This window comes from Fusarium oxysporum, chromosome 10, assembly GCF_000149955.1.
Source record: "Fusarium oxysporum f. sp. lycopersici 4287 chromosome 10, whole genome shotgun sequence".
In the NCBI taxonomy this organism is placed as follows: domain Eukaryota; kingdom Fungi; phylum Ascomycota; class Sordariomycetes; order Hypocreales; family Nectriaceae; genus Fusarium; species Fusarium oxysporum.
Window position 1 is genome coordinate 1154743 of NC_030995.1, and position 19552 is coordinate 1174294.

Sequence of the window (19552 nt, forward strand, 5' to 3'; positions counted from 1 at the left end):
TAGACTTTGTTCACTCAGAGTTGCTGGGCAGCTATCAATGCTATAACGTAAGCAGCAAGGACTGGTCGCCCCACTCCTTAACAGTTTAGTGGACCGTCTCTGAACTGTGAGGACCCAGGTGTCGCGGGCTACAGAAAAATACACCAACCTCGCGTTCTCATCAGCCGAACATCAAGCAACCCGGGAGTCCTCTAGTTTCCTTTCGTCGAAGCGCACAAGGGGTCAGCAACATTCGGGGGTGTTAAGTTGGCACCTTCGGCCAGACTCGGGCCTATACGAGGCACATTGTGGCTTTCGGAGCGAGGTCCTTTGACACTTTCCAGCTGTCTCGACGATGTACGGTTCACGTTGATTCGACTCAACCGCCACCTTCGCGAAATTCCTTCAGCCATTTCCTTACCGATCTAGAATTCCATAATCATTATGGCTCCGATCGATCACGCTCTACACGGGGCGCGCAGACAGCCGCAACTGCATCTCGTAGTAAGCACATAAACACGATGCTCATCACGTATGATACTCAACTGACCGAACTCCATCAGTCCAACGAGGATTCCGTTTATGAGCAAGATATCCTTCGCGATCCTGGTAGTGTGAAGCCCTGGCTGGCATACATTGAGTTCAAAACACATCACGGTACCATCCTTGAGCAGACGTACGTGATGGAGCGGGCTTGTGCTCAATTGCCGCGTTCATACAAATTATGGAAACTGGTGCGATACAACCCACGGAATGGCATCCGTTGCCTAATGCTCAGGCCTAACATTATCTAGTATCTCTCGTTTCGACTTAAGCACGTTGCCAAGTTGAATCCAGCATTATTCGCCGCAGAATATCGCAAAGTCAACGCCCTTTTCGAAAAGGCCCTCAATCTACTACACAAGATGCCACGGATATGGGAAATGTACCTCAAATTCCTGACGAAACAACCGCTTGTTACTCTCACCCGACGGACATTCGACCGAGCTCTAAGAGCTCTTCCCATATCTCAGCACAATCGTATTTGGGCCTTCTATCGCCCATTCGCGAACTCGGCCGCTGGCGAAACTGCTGTGAAAATTTGGCGACGCTATATGCAGGTGCATCCTGAAGACGCAGAGGACTTTATCGAACTACTTACTCAAACGGGGCTTTATACAGAGGCCGCGCTGAAATTTATAGATGTTCTTAACAACGCCAGGTTCAACAGCAAGCATGGGAAAGGCCATTACGAACTCTGGAGCGAAATGGTAGATCTTATTGTTGAACACGCCGCCGAAATCGAGACAGGATACGAAAATGGCATTGACGCCGAACGTATAATCCGAAGTGGTATTTCCAGATTTGCCGATCAAAGAGGGAAGCTATGGTCAGGTCTCGCTACTTATTGGATCCGGAGAGGCAGCTTTGAACGGGCTCGCGATGTCTTTGAAGAGGGAATCACCACGGTCATGACAGTGAGAGACTTCACCCTTATCTTCGAGGCTTACACCGAATTTGAGGAGTCTATCATCGGTGCCCTCATGGAGGTTACGTCTGCAAGGGCCGAGAAAGGGATAGAAGACGAAAACGCGGACTTTGAGCTGGATATCAGAATGATGCGCTTTGAACAACTCATGGACAGACGACCCTTCCTCCTAAACGACGTCCTGCTACGCCAGAATCCAAACAACGTTCCAGAGTGGGAAAAGAGAGTTGCCCTTTGGGGCGACAACAAGAAGGAGGTTGCTCAGACGTACACGGATGCAATTGCGGCAATACAGCCGAAACGTGCTGTTGGGGCATTTCATCAGCTCTGGGCCAACTACGCAAAGTTTTATGAACGCGGAGGTGACCTGAGAAACGCCCGGGTCATCATGGAGAAGGCGATCAAGGTGCCCTTCAAGTCAGTGGCAGAGCTTGCTGATATGTGGATTGAATGGGCAGAAATGGAATTACGAAATGAGAACTTCGACGACGCCGTCCGGATCATGGCCAAAGCAGTTCAGGCACCAAAGCGGTCTACTGTGGACTATTTCGACGAGACCTTGTCACCGCAACAAAGAGTCCACAAGAGCTGGAAACTCTGGAGCTTCTACGTCGATCTCGTTGAAAGCGTGTCTACTTTGGATGAGACCAAAAAGGTTTATGAACGAATCTTTGAGCTCCGGATTGCAACACCTCAGACGGTTGTAAACTATGCCAATTTGCTCGAGGAGCACAAATATTATGAGGAATCGTTCAAGATTTATGAGCGTGGCTTAGACCTATTCAGCTATCCTGTTGCTTTTGAGCTTTGGAACTTGTATCTTACCAAGGCCGTTGATCGGAAGATCGGGATAGAACGACTTCGCGATCTATTCGAGCAAGCCGTGGAAGATTGCCCCCCGAAATTCGCAAAGACGATCTACCTCATGTATGGCAACTTGGAAGAGGAACGTGGCCTAGCGCGGCATGCAATGCGAATTTACGAGCGGGCCACACGAGCAGTTGCGGACGAAGACCAGGCTGACATGTTCAACTTCTATATCACCAAATCTGCCTCCAATTTCGGCCTGACGTCGACCAGACCAATTTACGAGAGGGCCATCGCTGCTCTTCCAGATGTCGAAGCTAAGGACATGTGCCTCAAATTTGCGGACATGGAGAAGAGGCTGGGTGAGATTGACCGGGCTCGCGCCATCTATGGCCATGCATCGCAGTTCTGTGACCCTCGCACAAACCCTGACTTCTGGACGAAATGGGAGCAGTTCGAAGTGCAGCACGGTAACGAAGATACATTTAAAGAAATGTTACGAATCAAGCGAAGTGTTCAGGCGCAATACAACACGGACGTCAATTTTATTGCATCCCAAGCCCTCGCACGCAGCCAACGTCGTCCGGGAGGGGCAGACGATGCCGAGATAACGGATGCCATGGCGGCACTGGAGAGGCAGTCCAGAGCACCGCAAGGATTCGTGGCAGCCAGTACTGGTCCAGTTGGAGGCACACCAGCTACAACGGCAGTCACTTCAAATCCCGACGCCATTGAGATTGATGGCATTGATGAATGATGGACAGTTCCAGGTGGAATGTCTAATTTAGGTTTTTGTTGCATAGTAGGACGTGCAAGACGTTTGTCCAAGATAACTATTCCCTTAATTTCCGTATTTAATCTCCCATCTTACAGTTGTGAACTCGACAATTAATCATGAAACCAAACTCCTGCTACCTGATCACGCAACACTCACTCCCGATGCTTACTTGCTGCCGCTGCCCCAGTTCTTCTCGGTCATCTTGGACCAGTACTTGTCCTGGTAGTTCCTGTCGACATGACCATCGCGGGATCCGGGCGTAGCATAGATGGATCCCTTACGTTTTTGGAAACGACTGGGGGGTACCTTTGACGCATCTAAGCATTCCTCAGTTAGTTGCCGATGCACAATTATTTGGCAAGATGTTGTACGTACCCCATTCATCACTCATTCTCCGGTCTTGTGCGGCATCGCTTGCTCTACGATCCTGGGGGGGAGAGCCAACAACAGGCGTTTCGTTCAGGGGCTGTGTGGTACCCTCTTGGGTGTTAATAGGTTGCTCCATTGTTCAGTGTCTGAGCCGTGCAAGGAGTTTTTGTGAAAGAAGCAAGAAAGAAGGAAAGAAAGAAAGTTTTTGAGTTCAAATGTCTTGGGGTATCTTCAATTCTAGGTAGTTGATGGGTAAGGAAGAAGACTTGGAAAGGGCCAAGTCGAGATCGTTGGACAACGGGGTGTTTATATACTGCCTTGGGAAGTATCAAATGGATAGGTAATGGAGGTGTCTAATTACCCCGCAAGATGAATGCCTGCCTATCTCTATTCGGCTTGTAGGCAGTTATATTGAATTGGATGGACATGGGAAGGTTAGACAAGAGCGGTTGTAGATTGACGCTTGCAGTGGCGCATCGGTTGTAGAGATACAGCCAATGCTACGTAAGGAGGCAGCTGGACCGTGGCTTAGATTTAGACCATCACGGCCATTGACGTCAGCGTGATGGTCACAATACAAAGGGTTCTTGGTGAATGGTTGAGAAATACTTCAAGAGGTTGCCGCTATCAAAGAGGTAGCTCGACCGCGATGACGATGGAGTGTAGGATCAGCCAGCCTCTAGCAATGGTCTGAGGCCCTTGATTGGAAACAAAAGTCATAGGTGGTGGTAGTCGTAACACTATATGGCTAACGTGCAAGCTAGACAAAGGTACCGTGACCATGTCGCTCATCACCTCAGGAAGCTATTTGCCGGGAGGTAGCTTTTTAGCAGACACGAACCTATTCGAGGCGTGGTGGTGGTCCTTGAAAGAAGGCAATTGGATCAATGTCGTGAGACATCAACGGTTGGTAGCTCAGCTCGGCAAAGAGCTGACAGATGCAACACGACTTATGCAGCCACGGTGGCAAATGGCCAAGCATGAGGACGTATGTACATAGATATGTGATGACAACGAGAGTTAAAGATGTTGCTGACAAAGATATGCTCGACGCAGACGCTGAGCCAATGCTGTTGGCAAGGGTTATCAAGAATTGGACAACGTTGTATCGATACATAGCAATGAAGGGTCAATGGGTAACTACAGCGGAACGTCGCGTGTTGTACTCCGTAGACAGACAGACTGAGTGAGTGACTAACTGAACTGACTGCTTGGCATGGAGATCTAACGACGATGAGAATCGGATAGCTCGCCTAAGCCAAGAGGCTTTAGCTTTACACCGGAATGAGAGCTGCAAGAGGAGAGGTCCTAGGATGCGTACTTTGTTATTAGTTTACTAGATCGGCAAGTTCATGAGCCGATGTAAACACGCTAGATCCAGGCCACACCAAAGGAGCCTCGAATGGGTGAACTAAAGAATAACGACTGACTTGCCAATGAGCAATGGGAGAGCCTGTGCACGTATTTGGAGTTTGGTAGAATAGAATAGAGCCATGTTGAAAAGGCTTCAAAGCGCGTCGATTTCGACTGTTTGTTTGTTTGTTTGTTTGTATGTAAGACGGATGGTAACTAATTCATAGGCATGTGACTGGCACTCGACACTTACAACGTCATCTGAGATGTGATGTGGGGAAACCGCCGACCATCGATCCATCCTTGACCTCTGAGGCAGGAATTGGTTCTATCATTTCGTGTCCAGCTTCCTTCTTTAATTGATTACGACACACAACATTCTTCATGTACAGGCAGCAGCAGACACATTCGCCTGGTCAACTCGATGCGACTCACCATTTTATATGCTCAAAGATACATCCTCTCTAGCGATTCGCCTGCGCTCGGACATGACACGCACTCGTCAGAATGTCTGAGTATGGTGTTCCAGACGCGCTCAGCTCAGGCCCTGAAATAGACGCCCTTCCAACCACCAACGACGCCAACGGCGATGCACCTGTTTTCCCCTCGCTACAGAACAATGGCGCGGGAAGTCCCTTATCTTCAGAAGCCGCTGGCGGCCCCACGATCGGTGAAGACGACAATGACGACGAGCCCGCTGTAGCGAAGCCGTTTATGCGAACAACGAGCCCCGACCCGTCCACACGCGCATTCCCAGATACCTTCGATGACCGTGTCCCTGATCGCCTGATTTACAAGATGCACAAGTTCAGTCTCTACGAAACGGCCAGTCGGTATTACATCGTCGGTGTCGATGTCAGTGAAAAGCGCTATCGAATCCTCAAGATCGACCGCACCACCGAGGGTGCTGAGCTCAACGTGACGGACGACAAGATTGTTTATAGTTTGAAGGAGATGAACCAACTGCTCGACACAATAGATGACGGGAACCGAGGTACCGGTGGCATCAAGCTTCGCTGCACCACATGGGGCCTCCTTGGCTTTATCAAGTTCACCGGACCCTACTATATGCTTCTCATCACAAAAAAGAGCACTGTTGCTATGGTCGGAGGCCACTACATATACCAGATCGAGGGCACTGAGCTTGTTTCCTTGACTCCCGCCAAGTTCAAGCCAGACGCCCGCAACACCGAGGAGCAACGATTCCTCGGCATCTTGAACAACCTCGACTTGACTCGTTCTTTCTATTACAGCTATTCTTACGATGTTACACGTACCTTGCAGCACAACGTCATCCGGGAGCGCGATGCTCTTGCCAAGGGAATGCTGCCGCCAGACGACGATGATTTCAACTCCATGTTTGTCTGGAACGACTATCTACTACAACCTGCCGTTACTGCTCTTCGAGACCCCTATGACTGGTGTCGTCCAATTATACATGGATACATTGATCAAGCGGGTGAGTTTGGCAAATAGGACTACGGCTGCTATTTCCATGCTCCGTACTAACCTTCAACAGCTCTATCAATTTACGGCCGTACTGCACACATCACTGTCATCGCAAGGCGCTCGCGCTACTTTGCCGGTGCTCGGTTCTTGAAACGCGGAGCCAACGATCTTGTAGGTGGTTGTTGCTTTCTCTCCTCGGTGCTCGCGCGCTGACACTCCTAGGGTTATGTTGCCAACGATGTCGAGACGGAACAAATCGTAGCCGAGTCACTGACGACGTCGTTTCACGCACCTGGTCCTCAACTATACTGCAGTCCGCAGTACACCTCTTATGTTCAGCATAGAGGGAGCATTCCGCTTTACTGGACACAGGACAGCACCGGTGTCACGCCTAAACCCCCGATTGAGCTTAATTTGGTTGATCCGTTCTATGGTGCCGCCGCTCTGCACTTCGATAACCTGTTCGAGCGCTACGGTGCGCCGATCTATGTTGTTAACCTGATCAAGTCCAAGGAGCGAACGCCTCGTGAATCAAAGCTACTGGAGGAATATACTCATGCCATCAACTATCTCAACCAATTCCTGCCTAAGGATAAGAAGATCATTCACAAAGCGTGGGACATGAGTCGCGCATCAAAGGTGCGTGGTGGGGACGTTATTGGCAACCTCGAGCTTATCGCAGAGTCGGTCCTCGCTACGACAGGCTTCTTCCGAAACGGAGACGGTCTCACGAGCCCCATGACAGCACAGAATGGAGTAGCCAGAACAAATTGCATCGACTGCTTGGACCGTACCAATGCTGCGCAGTTCGTCATTGGCAAGCGAGCCCTAGGTCACCAGCTACATGCCCTTGGCATTCTTGAGGATACGTCGGTTGATTACGACACAGATGCTGTCAATTTGTTCACTCACATGTGGCATGACCATGGTGATACCATTGCTGTTCAGTACGGCGGCTCACAACTGGTCAATACCATGGAAACCTACCGCAAAATTAACCAATGGACGAGTCATTCAAGAGACATGATCGAGAGCTTCAAGCGATATTACAACAACTCTTTCCTGGACAGTCAACGTCAGGAGGCCTACAACTTGTTCCTCGGTAATTACATATTCACTCAAGGCCAACCTATGCTGTGGGACTTGGCAACTGATTACTACCTCCATCATGCCGATCCACGAGATTGGTCCGCCAGGTTGAAGCACGACTACATCAATTGGTATGTTCCCGCTCACTTGCAGAAACGATCAATTCCACCATACGTACCAAGCAAAGACATTGCCCGCGCCCATCCGGTTGAATTCTTTGATGACTATTGGCTTGAGTATTACAGGCCATCAACCCTCTCTTCTTTTCCCAAGATGTTTGCCTACAAGATGAACTCAACTATCAAGTACATTCCCCTTAAATCTACCCAGGATGGCCGCTACGACCTCAGCCCTTTCCGGGTTCGAACCGACAATGAGGTTGATCACGGTGACAAAAAGAAGTCGAAGAAAGATGCTCATCCACACGCAAATGTACCAAGTTCTCGAGGACAGACTGTGGGGGCGAATGGGGCGCCAGACTCGATTTCGGACCGGTCACCAGTGAAAGGGATCTCGCTCCAGCGTTGGCTGCAACCTGTTCAAGACAAGGGTGCACTCGCCAGCTCTCTGCGACTGGACACGAATCAGCCAGTACAGGCATCTGAACATAGCCCCAAGACGAAGCCAACAGCCCTGGAGAAATCCAAGGCTGCACAATGGACTTTCACCAAAGCCGTCCATGACTCTCTGAATCCGTCTGTTGCCGAGCAGGAATCCGAAGATTACGAGCGATACATCCGTCATCCTCAAAACCTTCCTCTCGTCATCTCAAGCGACACGCCCGTGGACGTGGATGCGTCCGAGTATCAGGAGTATGTAAGCGGCGACTGGCAAGATGAAGGTTTAATGGTCAAAGGAACTGAAGAAGAGATCGATGTCTATGCTGAGTTGCTCAAGGTGGGGGAAAACCCTCTAACCGTGACTGAGGAAGATGGTCCGAAGAAACGATACAAAGCCTATAGGAAATGGCTGCGTGGGAAGTCTTTCTTCAAACAACAACCCTTAGACTGAGTCTTAGCAACAGCCGCCCAGCCTTCAAGCCAGCGTTTTCGGGAAAAGATCAGACAGCCGCGGTTCTTGCATCAGGACTTCACTCAGCTTCGCAGGACATTTAGAGGCATCGTGGTCCCAGAATGCCTGTAGAATTCGAGCTGTGTGTGCCAACTCTCGTGACAAGGTGTTGATATCAGCAGAAGTCTGAGATACCTCATGCTCAATCTCCTCAGAGACGTTTAACCAACATAATGACAGAATTCGGGTGACGTTCTCCATATGCTCAACTTCTCCGATACGAGGCCATGTGTTAGTAATGATAGCGCTCAAGGTTTGCGTCGCCGCTATCAGGGTCGGAGGATATGAGACTGCAAAGGGGTCTGTCATGACTAATGACACCATTGAGAGAAGAGGCTGGCGCAGATGTGTTAAGGAAAACTCGAGGCGTTTTTCGGTAGTAGGTGGTTACTCACAGTTAAATGTTTGATTGTATAGATACCCAGACTATTGATTACTGCTGTTGCCTTCTGCAACAGAACTTGGACAATGCGAGTGTGCTGAGAAGCATGGAAATAGCCTGCGAATACTCCATCTCTGAGGATCTTGTCAAATAGTCGGCGACGCTCAATGCTGTTGGTATCCCCGGTGGACTGGGCCAGCTTGATAAGCACATCGTAAGCCGGTATGAGTATGGTCGTAGACTCATCCTCTGGTGTGACGCTGGGGAGATAGAGCAGGAGCGGGAACGTGACGCCTGCAAATACATGGCCTATGCCTGTATTTTGCAATACTTGAGCTGGACATTTGCCCATGAATTCCCTCGTGGTCCTTAAACCTCTGGCCTTGGTCTTGGTAGACTCGTTCTCCACCAGCGCCAACAGGACTGGCAAGAAAAGCGGCCAGTGCTGTTGAATGAGTGACGCCTACCAGCGAGTGTCAGCGCAACTAATCGCATTTCCACCGGCAAGACCTTACCGTAGACATGTTTACTGTCCATTGTATTGTAGCCTCTGCCCACGGGGCCTGAGTTCTCCATGGCTGCACTTCAATCACAGGTCGGGACCGATCGTCAATCATGGCATACTGGGAGGGTCGTCCTGAAGCCGTGATTCGCGAGGACGATTTCATAAACAATGGCTTCAAATATTTCTGAAGGACCGTGTTGGTGATAAACTCGGTCAGACTTTCACACTCAAGTTGTTCAGCCAAAAGTTTCGAGGCTGCTGCTGCTGCTTGCGCAGTTGTCCATGGATCCTGAGGATCAGTAACAGCTGTGAGCTTCACGAGGGTAGTCTGGTCCAGAACAATGTGATATTTCGAGCACAAGACATTGAGACTGGCAACAGCTGCTTCTATGAGGAGTTCCGAATGTTCTTTGTGATGTTAGTCAACCCACAGAAGTAATAGATTTATGCGCGCTGATGTACCTTCAACACTCCTCAATGCCAATGCCTTCTCACTGACGGCTGCCGTAAGCCTCGATAATTGGCTTTGGTCCAAGTTGTCCTCCGAAGACGAGGCATGGTTAATTACACTGAGAACAGATTGGCGAAGGTCCTGGAGGCAGCGACTGTTAGCTCGGCGCCGTTTATCTGAGCCAGATAGCGTCACAGGCGTATAGGAAAACGCACTGCATCATTGGATTCAACCAAGGAAGATATTAAACCTTCAGTTTCTGCACGAAAATGCTCTGGTTTACCTGAAAGAATGGATACTAGTCAATTCGATGCTGTGAAGCTTACGTTGAGCTAAGTTCATACCCGAGACTTCATGCAACAATGCTGTGTTTGAAGGACCAAGGAGCCCTTTTAACGCACAAAGTATGGTATCAGAGTCAGCGACTGACATCTTATCGTTGATTGAATGTTGGTGAGTAAGAAGAATGAAGAGCGAACGATCAGATCTTGAGATAGGATGCCTCAGGTAGGTTGGCTAGGTAGGTTAATTGGATCCACATACGGTGTCGAAACACAATTAGTCGCACTGTATAGGAACTGACTGTCTGCTCATCATGATCAACCAACTTTGTCAGCTTCAGTATACAATTTGTCAAGTTCTTTATCATTATACTCATTCGTCTTAACTATAAGAGGGGCGGTTTAGTTGCCCTACATATCCATTGCGTCCATACAGGTCGTGCATCCATCATGATAGTCAAGTCATGGCAGCTTAGCCTAGACCAATACTTCACACACCTAAGTTGCACCGGTGCATATGCAGAGCCGCCGACTTGGGACGAATACTAGCTCCTTACTCACGGTATCCCCAACTCTTCTCTCCGCCGCTGTACTTCTTCTATCGCACCCGTTGGGTCTGTTTCGCCAGGGTTGCGAAGTTGCCATGCAACACAGACATCTAGAGCCGGACCTGTCCATTTCCCCGGTTTGATACCACCAAGTGCTTTGGCAAGTTTTCCGCCATCAAGGAGCTTTTCAAGTGTCGTAACTTCATAGGCATCTAACTTGGCGAGGTGGTCGAGGAAACTCTTCCAACCTGCTAAGAAATTACTTTGTTCTAGAAACAAGTTACTCAGATGTTCATAGGGAAGGAAAATGGCATCACCCTTACCTGCTGACTTTTCTTGGCGCCATTCCGTGAGGGTTTCCAGGGCCTCGACGAGCAGTGCATTCAAAACCTGCAGTCTCCAGGTACCGGCGGGCGTGTCCCACTTCCTGATTGCCATGCCGAAACGATCTCGTTCTTGGATGTACGACTCTCCATTGCAGACGGCATGTTTCAACTCCAAAATCTCGTCACGATTGCGATGCGAAGCAGCAACAATACTTGACAATCGATTTGGGGCCTTGAAGCCTTCGCGCGAGACAATGGCCACAAGAGGGAGAGCGTTTGCTTTCCTGCGAGGATTCGGAGGCTCTTCAACCGTCATCCATGGAGAGAGCGCGGCAAGGTTCCAAGCGGAGTAGGTGGCATCCATAGATGTAATGAGTCGGCCAGCAATAGAAGTCGAGTCTCGATCGTTGAGAAGCTCATCAAGACAAGTATAAGCAACAGCCCACCGCGATATGTCGGGAACTGGGAGGTTCTCCTGAGTTGGGTCGGTAAAGATTGCATGGAAGAGTTGTAGTTCATGGATGAGTTGAAGCGCTTCAAAAGGGTGATCTCCTACCTAGAAGTTAGTACATACCCTTCAGATCAGATCAGATCAGATCAAATCAGATCAAGATGTTGCAACAACCTTTGAGCATTTTCTCCAACTCTACGCCGACTCGCTCTCGACTGATCTTGGCACGCAATGCCTCAAGGACCTTTGGGTCTGCCATGAATTTGCGCGTGTTGGCGTCAATTATGAATTGGAGCCGGCTGGAGAAACGAACAAGTCTCAAAACCCTCAGAGGGTCGTCCATGAAGGTCTGGAAGGGCTCCAAAGGGGTTCTGATTATTTTTGCTTCCATATCTGCAAGTCCCCCCGTAAAATCTTCAACACGATCGTCATGTAAGTTGTAGAAGAGTGCGTTGACGGTGGCATCGCGGCGGCGAGCGTCCTCTTCGGCCGTACCGAATTCCATTTGAGGGTTTCGACTGTCCTCAGTATAGGTTTCCTTTCTGAGGTTGACGAAATCGAGATCCAGACCAAACATCTTGACCATGGCCGTTTCCAGATGCTTGGACTTCTCAGGGTTGCGCGCAACGTTGTGGAGGCTTCCGATATCTGCAGGGCCGATGCTGTGCTTGGACATGGCCTCTGGTCGTTCACAGTAATCGCACATAGCTTGAGCAAAGGGGACCCCAGTCATGGCGTTGATGGCCACGTCGATGTCATGGCTCTGGATATTGAGTAGCTTGTCGCGTACCCAGCCACCGGCCCAACGAAGAACAATAGGCTCTGGAGCTTTTCCGGACTCGTCTATGTCTTTGGCAACATCAAGAAGCAGATGGCGAAGCTGCTGCTCCTTGCTGGTGAGTTGAATGGTGGTGGTTACCATGTTGGACTTGGGAACCTTGGCAGGCGGTCCAGGAACTTTGACTTTGGGAGAGGGCGCTATTGGGGTCGTGACCGAGTTGGAAGTCAACGAATAGTATTCCTTGAGAAATGAGTCAAGATTTCTCTTCATCGCAAGACGCAGAGAGCGTTTGAGCATTTAGGTGGGGCCGCTGCACAAATTACAATGAAAGATGAGGCTGAAAACAACTCTCGCCTTATTTCCTTGACAATTTCGAAAGACAAGAATGAATGTATGTGTCAGACCGAAAAAAATGGTGCTGCCTCATAAACACATGCCTAAGGCATATCTAAGACTGAGGATGTTCGAGATGGGGCGTCTGGGTGATTTTGCCTTCAGAATGAAGCTTCGAGGTAGGCAGGTACACAGTCTCAGTCAGAATATATGAATGACTAACGCCCGAGGTGCTGGTCCACAAAAAAGGTTGCCAACTAAAACAATTTATACATATACCAACTCCCATAAATACGCTGCAATAGAGTCTCCTTTCAAACCATAGCTATCAATCAGTCTATATCGGGCCTTTAGGATATGCTTGCAAGATCAACGCGAGAATTTGTATTACAACTGTTTGATACTGGTGGATGAATTCTAGTTCAAGCGTTTATGCCCCCTGTTTATCTCAAGCAAACATCTGTCAATCTAGCTCTTGGAGCCGATGATAGAGGCGTTCTATTTGTCATTTTGTACAAAGTCCTCTGTCAAGTAAACATCTAAAGTGCACAGTAGATCCCATCCAAACGCCGATGCGCAGATATATTGGCAACATAATCTTGATGACTCTGACTTTTCCCAGTCTCCTCCGAGCGAAGCAAGATTTATTCTTCAGCAACTTTTTCTGTCGTGGCTGGGTCTTCAGTAATCTGGTCCTCTTCAATCTCAGTCTTCTTCTCGATCTCTTTTTCCTTCTCCGGAAGCTGTGCCGACACTTCAGTAGTCTGGTTGTCTGTCTTGTTCTCGTTCGGGGGCTCATCAAGAGCGAGTTCGCCACGGAGTTCAGGCAGGAATCGATCTATGCGCTTCCAGGTCTCTGACCAAAGTTCCTCCTTCGACGGATCTATGTGGGGTGACACAAGATACTTACTACTGGCCATAAACAGCAGCACATTCTTGAGGTTCTCACGGACAGCCTCCTCCTACTATTTGTCAGTGCCTGTATCATTGCAAAGCTGGGTAGGTTAACTCACAAGACTGTCACCCTGGCCACTGTTCATAAGACGATCCATAATCTCAATGATCTTGATCCAGAGATCCAGCATTCCGTCCCATTCTGAGAGGAGTACCATATACTGAAGAAAGACTTTGCAAAGAAGAGAGGCAGACTGGACTCTCATCTCGCTCATTCCATCTCGATCGGACAGAAAGACCTCAGGCTTGAGCAGCTGAATGATTAATGGAAAGAGAACCTTGCCAAAAATAGCAGTCCACTCTTTAGGGTCACTGCAGGTCAACTCTGGGGACAGAAGAGATCGTTGAAGAGCGGAGAAGGCAAGTTGTCGGACATCTCTGCATGGGTTTGCACACTGAGTGGTTAAAGCCTGGAAAATTGGCAGCCAATATGCAGACCAGGCTGTGGATTTGTCAACATGGCAATTGGAATAATAGTGTTTGAAGGATGACACACCTTCACTGCTCTCAAGCTGAGACTGTTGCATGAGATGTGGGATCCGATCCGTCAAATTATAAAGCATGTTGACAGCCTTGGAGCCTCGGCTAACTGCTTCCGCATTGCTGGGATCATATCAGTGTTATGTTCAAAGCTTGGGGTTTGTAAAGTTTTACCCTTTTTTGTCTTGCTTGGAGGGGGCTGGCCTTTGGGGTCTAGGGCTTCGGGTCTGCATATTAGGTTGCCGAGGGGTGGCAGCGGAGGCAAAGTCGTTCAGAAGGGATATTGCTGCCTCGTAGTTATCTGCCATAATAGCTGGAGGGGTTCCAGCAGTTCCCTTCTCCAAAATTTCGAACACAAGTGCTGCTGATTCCGGACGTTGAGCCAAGGCTCGCAGTATTGCCCAAAAGTCAGGGGATGTCATCATTTCTCGTTTCAACGGGCCAGACTCCTCGATGCAAAGCGAAAGGCCCTGCAACACAAGATCCGAATTCTTCCCCAAAGCCTCTTGTGGCAAAGTCGAGATCGTGTGAAGCAGAAATGGAACATTGACAAAGTCATGATCCTTATATAATTAGCTTCAAGTTCAAAAGCGTTTGCTAGAAAACTTACATAGCTGATATTGAGTAGCTTGAGAGCATAGAAAGACGCCCGGGAAACTGTAATGGCATGGTATCGGGCTGGATCGCGAAGAACCCCTTGTAGCGTGTCGAAGACAACTTTACCCATGCTCTCGATGGATTCTGCATCCCGTGACGCCAAGAGTGTACAGAACTCTAGGATAGACGCAACACTTGGATCGTACTCCAAATGCCCCGGCGGTCGAACGTGACCATTCGTGGGAGACGTAGGCAAACTTTCATGCTTGACACTAATTACGGTGGTGTTAGAATCCTCGGGGAGTTGATCAACAAGTGTTTCGACGATGACTTTAGCGACAGATGGGCTCAGGTTACTTTCAGATAATTAGCTTGATCCTGACTATACACACGTACAACTTACGCAATATTTTCAAACACCGCAGTCATCTTGCATGACTTGATACAATCGATGGTACAAAGTGTGCTTTCCAGCTCCTCATCGGATGGTTCAGGGGGGTCGTCGGCAGCATAACTAGAAATGTATGATGTGAAGGCCGAAAAGAAACCAGTGTCCGCATTCCTCGCTACTCGATCGATGACTTGTGATGGTGTTTGCAGTGGAATGGGGGGCAGCGGTAGGCCTGGCAGATTGCTTGGGGAAAATGGCGAAATGAGCGAGTTGGTAAATAGATTGAGCCATATGCGAATCATCTGTCAATGTGAGCATCCATCCAACTGAAAAGACTTGATTACTCACATATTTCCAACTCCTGTGTATAAGGTTTTCACTTCCAGTAACGACACGGAACAACACAAGAGTCGCAAGTTGGGCCCTGAAATCCCTACCGAGCTTAACAGCGAGTTCGCTTACCATGACGCTACCATCCCCTGCCTGAACTTCAGTGTTCAGGGAAGTGTTGAACTGTGTTTCGGTTGCCAACGTCGACATGTGGCTCAGACAATAAACAATCTGATCAAGAGCTTCCGAGTTCTGATATTTGGTGGCAATGCGAGCGCATTCATCGAAACCAGTGACGATTCGAGCGAACACGGCATCATCTGTGGCGGACATGAATACATAGGACAGCGTAGAAACGATAGGTTTCCAGGTCGTTGCAAACATATCAGCATCATAAATGTTTGTATCGCATATTACAAGGTTACCTGCTGACTCTGTCTTGAGAAGCAGTTCTCTCCATGCATAGTCAAAGGCATGCTTGTTATCATGTTCATCGGGCAGGATGATTTCGTTGGACTTGATGGACTGGTAGATAGTCTGCAGATACTCAGGAGCAAAGTTTTGGCCGTTGTTGGTTCCCCTGAGGTTTCTTGCGAAATCCTCCAACGTCATGCGTTTCTTGGCGTCCAGGTTGGGGTTATGTTGATCAGTATTCAACAAGATGATGGCATACGTCAAGATGTACACTGCATCCTTGTCTGCGACTTCGCCAGTAGTATCGTGGGAGCAAAATTTCTCAGAGAAAGCTTCCACGATCGTAGCAATCAAGGGCGCCTCTCCGGGGAGTCGGAATGACTCCAAGAATTGTCTAAGTGCCTCGTCAACTCGCTTACCAGAAAAGTCGAAAAGGTCCAAGAAAGCTCCAAGAATTTCTTCATTGCCTCTCTTAGATATGAAGTCGCCAAGGACCTTCTTATTGACCCGTGAAGTGCCTTTGAGAAACTTAGCGACAGCAACAGGATCTGTGGCGTCCTTAATGATGCCCTGTGCTTCCAGATAGCCCAGACCCTCCTTCGGCTTCTCGTTGAACTTGCTTGCTCCCTTGACAATAATTTTCTTCTTTCGCCGTTGCTCCCTTAATGTCACAGGGTCAGGAAAGTCTTCATAAACAGGATCTTGATCAAGTCTTTCGGCAATAAACTGGATATATCGGAGCAGAGCATCAAGACAGAGCGGAGGGACGCTTGTGGTGCTCCAGGTTGCAGAATCAGGGAGAGCATTTCTGGAAAGAAGACCAATCATGTCTTCACAGAGATCTGCCCGGTCAACATCGCAATCGTAATTAATGAAGAGCTCCGCCATGAATGTCGGCATGCGCGACAAGACCCCAACACTTTCTACCATAGCTTGGCGTGCATCTGGCTTCCGGGATCCACCCTCCAGGCCAAGTTTTTGACGGTCCTTGACAGGGACTGGGGTCGATCGGCCACTGCTGGGCTGTGATGATTGTGAAGGTTTGACTAGTTTGGGTGTCTGTGGGATGCCAGCATAGAGAGAGGGGTCGATACCGGGCTCGCGGGGTATCTCAACCTTTGGGTGTAAACAAGCTACCAGGTAAGATAGGAACAGCTCCTGTTGCAGCTTAAGTACTCCACGACAAGTGGCCAACAGCGTACCGGCAACAACTAGCGACTCCTCGAGAATTGCCATGTTGTCAGACCTTACCAGCTGAAACAGATAACAGCACAATCGGTCCTCCGCGATGCCTGCCAAGGCAGGATGTCGAGAGATAAAGGGTCCAGCAACCTCAAGGGCGACGTGAATAATTCGTAATGCCATAACCCGCATTGTATCGGTGTGCTGTCGATCTTGGGGGTCCAGGAAGTTCACCAATACCCGGAATAACTCACGAACGGAAGGGAGGGAGTAAGGCCTAAGATCCACAGACTCCGTCTCCTCTGTCACGTCGCTTGTAGTTGCCAGTGCCGTTTCAGAGGTGGCCGTGGTGTCCCTGCTGCTGCGTTCGGGGTCTGGGGTAGGTATTCCAGGTACCTCCAGGCTCTCAGGTTCGGCAGACAGTCCTCCTGCTTCAGGAGCGGGGTTTTCCATTCTGACACTATCGCGATCGTCATCAACTTGCTGATCCAAGGCGTTTGCGTCATCGCCAGCTTCAACCTCGAGGTGTTTCACGTCTTCGAATATGATTTGGCACATCCTCACCATAGAGGCTTCAGCAGTACGGCGCAAAACGGGGGAGAAACGAGGCTGTGAGCATATCGCAAGGCCGCGACCCATCATGTCGCAAACGCTCTCGTCGCTCAGAATATCTCCACCCGGACCAGACATCATATCCTCCATCAGATTCAGAATCATGAGAAGAACAACCTCGACTTGGCCTGAATCACTGATATCGAACTGACAATGTGTAACGGCACTGGACAGAGATTGCATAGCTAATGCAAACCGTGGTGACTCGGGGCAGATGAAACCATAAGCCAGAAACTTCCTTAAAGCACCTAGGGCCAAGATGGTGATCGGGGCGGCGGTACCCTTGGTTTGTATAACGTGGAGGAACGGGGCGAGGATCGCAGGGGCGTCGAATGACCGGATATCTAGAAGGGAAATGTCAGCCATCATGGGTGAAGAAAGGAGTAATAGCGACTAGTTGGCCAGCCATACCTTTAACACCGGCAAGCTCATGCCTTAGTTTCCCAAAGCCAGCAATCATGGGGTTATCTTGCATGCTCTTTCCCCTCTGCCCACGAAGACCCCAGCGGTTAGTAAGGCCATCATGGGAAGCATCACCGCTGATACTCGCCGCGGGGCTCTTGCTTCGTCCACGTGGTGAAGGACTGGGAGGTCCAAGCTGTACGGGATTCGGGCTTCCACCAAGAATAGCGGAAACGGATGAATGTGGAGAGCGAGCATGCTTCTGGATAGCGGAAGTTATGGAGATGCATTCCGAAATGACAAGCGACACGGGGTCAACTGCGACGGACACAGGTCGGCTTCGATACTGCATCCGTACAGGGAGCGCGCGGTTCTCGAAACTCGAAACTCCCGATGGCCTAGGACTCTCCATAGTCAGAGACGGTTGTTCATCGCGACTCATGATATTGCAGGCTCGTAATCGTTGGTGATGGTTTGCGACTTGGTGATTGACCCAAATTCGGGGGTGACTGAAGAAGGTCCGAAATATCGTAGAAACCCGATGCTACGCTTGCTGGTCAATCGAACACAAAGCGAAAGGAAGACTCTTCGGAGGAAGCACCACGTCTCCAGCGAAACGAAAAGGGGAATCGTTTGTGGCCGAGTTTGCTCGAGAGAGTTCCGAGGTTGGATGATAAAGACAAAGTCGCAACGTAGCGTACCTACGGCTAAGATACCTTAGGTAGCTAAGGCAAGGTACCACTTAACTTTATGCCAAGATCTTAGAAGCTGCGCGCTGTCCTTCTCCAGGTGTCGCCCCATGCCTACGCTGATTGGCCAGCTGCCACCATCTGTCCTGGCCCCTTGAAAGACATGCACGGCTGGAGGCTGGATGAAAAAAATTTGGAATTAATATTGAAAATAGCAAAATATTCAGCCCGATTTCGTTCATCACATTATCAATTCGACTCGCAACAAAAAATGGCAGGAAGACCGGTCTTGCCTTTAAGCCTGAGCTTGATCCCAAACTCCCACTGACTCCCTCCCTGCCTAATCTGTATAGGTACAGTTCCACCTCGGGCAGTATGAGAAAAGGGGCTCATTTATTTGCAAACTTCCATGTCTATAAAGATACGACAATTGAAGGATTGCATGAATGCATCAAGAATTTACGAGAATGCTAACACATTCCTTAGAAATAAACGTTCCGGGAAGCTCTACTTACATGAGGCCCTATCCTGTATAAAAAATAAAAATAAAACTAAACCAAAGTCAGTATGCTTTATTTTTTCTTCATGTTTGTCCACAACAGTATAGTAATCATTAAAGCGTATGATTTTTTGTCTTCTTTGATATTGATAACGAGTAGCCCTTCCCAACCAAACGCCAATGACATGCCAAAGGGGATCTACCAATGGTCACACCTTTTAACTGTCTGTCGTTCTCCGCCTAAGCGTACAAACTCACAACCAACGACTCCGATGACATCCATTCTATTATACAGCAAGTAGATATCGTATGCGATCAAGGAAACAAGACCAGAGAAGATATTAACGGAAACTCTTTAAGCAGCTGCATTACCGACTTGCTGAGCGGCCCCTGGGTTGGCTTTGGGCGCATCTTGTGCACCAACAGCAGCTCGTTTGTCTCCCTCTTGAACAGCTTTGCCTTCTTGTCTTGCTGCGTTACCCTCCCGCTTGACCACTTGCGCTTTGATGTCGCCTTGAGCGGCATTACCTGAGCCCGCCTTGGCTTGGTTGCCAGAGCCAGGTTGTTGATTATGGGGCTGG

The 19552-nt window shown here is 49.2% G+C and overlaps 6 protein-coding genes across 8 annotated transcripts in view; 2 read left to right on the plus strand and 4 right to left on the minus strand.

Moving 5' to 3' along the window:
• The first annotated feature begins 84 nt into the window (after positions 1-84).
• FOXG_11339 (pre-mRNA-splicing factor SYF1) lies at positions 85-4730 on the plus strand. The gene is made up of 4 exons (XM_018390938.1): positions 85-483; positions 543-713; positions 774-4587; positions 4640-4730. Exons 1-3 carry the CDS (start codon positions 424-426, stop codon positions 3009-3011), a joined length of 2469 nt encoding a protein of 822 aa, XP_018249498.1. The 5' UTR covers positions 85-423; the 3' UTR covers positions 3012-4587; positions 4640-4730.
• Positions 2940-4946, minus strand: FOXG_11340 (uncharacterized protein). Of its 2 annotated transcripts, XM_018390940.1 has the most exons (3): positions 4723-4946; positions 3408-4654; positions 2975-3349 (listed from the first exon to the last, which is right to left on the minus strand). In XM_018390940.1, the coding sequence occupies exons 2-3, from the start codon at positions 3535-3537 to the stop codon at positions 3198-3200; spliced, it is 282 nt and encodes a 93-aa protein (XP_018249500.1). In that variant the 5' UTR covers positions 3538-4654; positions 4723-4946; the 3' UTR covers positions 2975-3197. The 2 variants fall into 2 exon arrangements, with proteins under 2 accessions (XP_018249499.1, XP_018249500.1); XM_018390939.1 differs by having other exon boundaries at positions 2940-3349; positions 3408-4946.
• On the plus strand, positions 4932-9246 carry FOXG_11341 (uncharacterized protein). The gene is made up of 3 exons (XM_018390941.1): positions 4932-6213; positions 6274-6374; positions 6426-9246. The coding sequence occupies exons 1-3, from the start codon at positions 5262-5264 to the stop codon at positions 8301-8303; spliced, it is 2931 nt and encodes a 976-aa protein (XP_018249501.1). The 5' UTR covers positions 4932-5261; the 3' UTR covers positions 8304-9246.
• Positions 8328-12385, minus strand: FOXG_20515 (uncharacterized protein; the record flags this gene model as incomplete). Its single annotated transcript, XM_018400798.1, has 7 exons — positions 8328-8699; positions 8759-9208; positions 9261-9658; positions 9713-9842; positions 10576-10799; positions 10854-11408; positions 11482-12385. 7 exons carry the CDS (start codon positions 12383-12385, stop codon positions 8328-8330), a joined length of 3033 nt encoding a protein of 1010 aa, XP_018249502.1.
• Positions 12386-12765: 380 nt separating this feature from the next.
• On the minus strand, positions 12766-18518 carry FOXG_11345 (uncharacterized protein). 2 transcript variants are annotated; one of them, XM_018390943.1, is made up of 8 exons: positions 17793-18518; positions 15192-17725; positions 14856-15145; positions 14466-14808; positions 14030-14418; positions 13872-13978; positions 13435-13817; positions 12766-13383 (listed from the first exon to the last, which is right to left on the minus strand). In XM_018390943.1, exons 1-8 carry the CDS (start codon positions 18223-18225, stop codon positions 13066-13068), a joined length of 4797 nt encoding a protein of 1598 aa, XP_018249504.1. In that variant the 5' UTR covers positions 18226-18518; the 3' UTR covers positions 12766-13065. The 2 variants fall into 2 exon arrangements, with proteins under 2 accessions (XP_018249504.1, XP_018249503.1); XM_018390942.1 differs by having other exon boundaries at positions 12780-13383; positions 13435-13978; positions 17793-18513.
• Positions 18519-19326: 808 nt separating this feature from the next.
• FOXG_11346 (mannan polymerase II complex ANP1 subunit) overlaps positions 19327-19552 on the minus strand; it is a gene marked incomplete at its 3' end in the record, with an annotated part of 2353 nt that continues 2127 nt past the window's right edge. The window contains exon 5 of the mRNA XM_018390944.1: positions 19327-19548. Within this exon, the coding sequence (XP_018249505.1) occupies positions 19327-19548 (222 nt within the window). The remainder of the gene's footprint in view (positions 19549-19552) is intronic.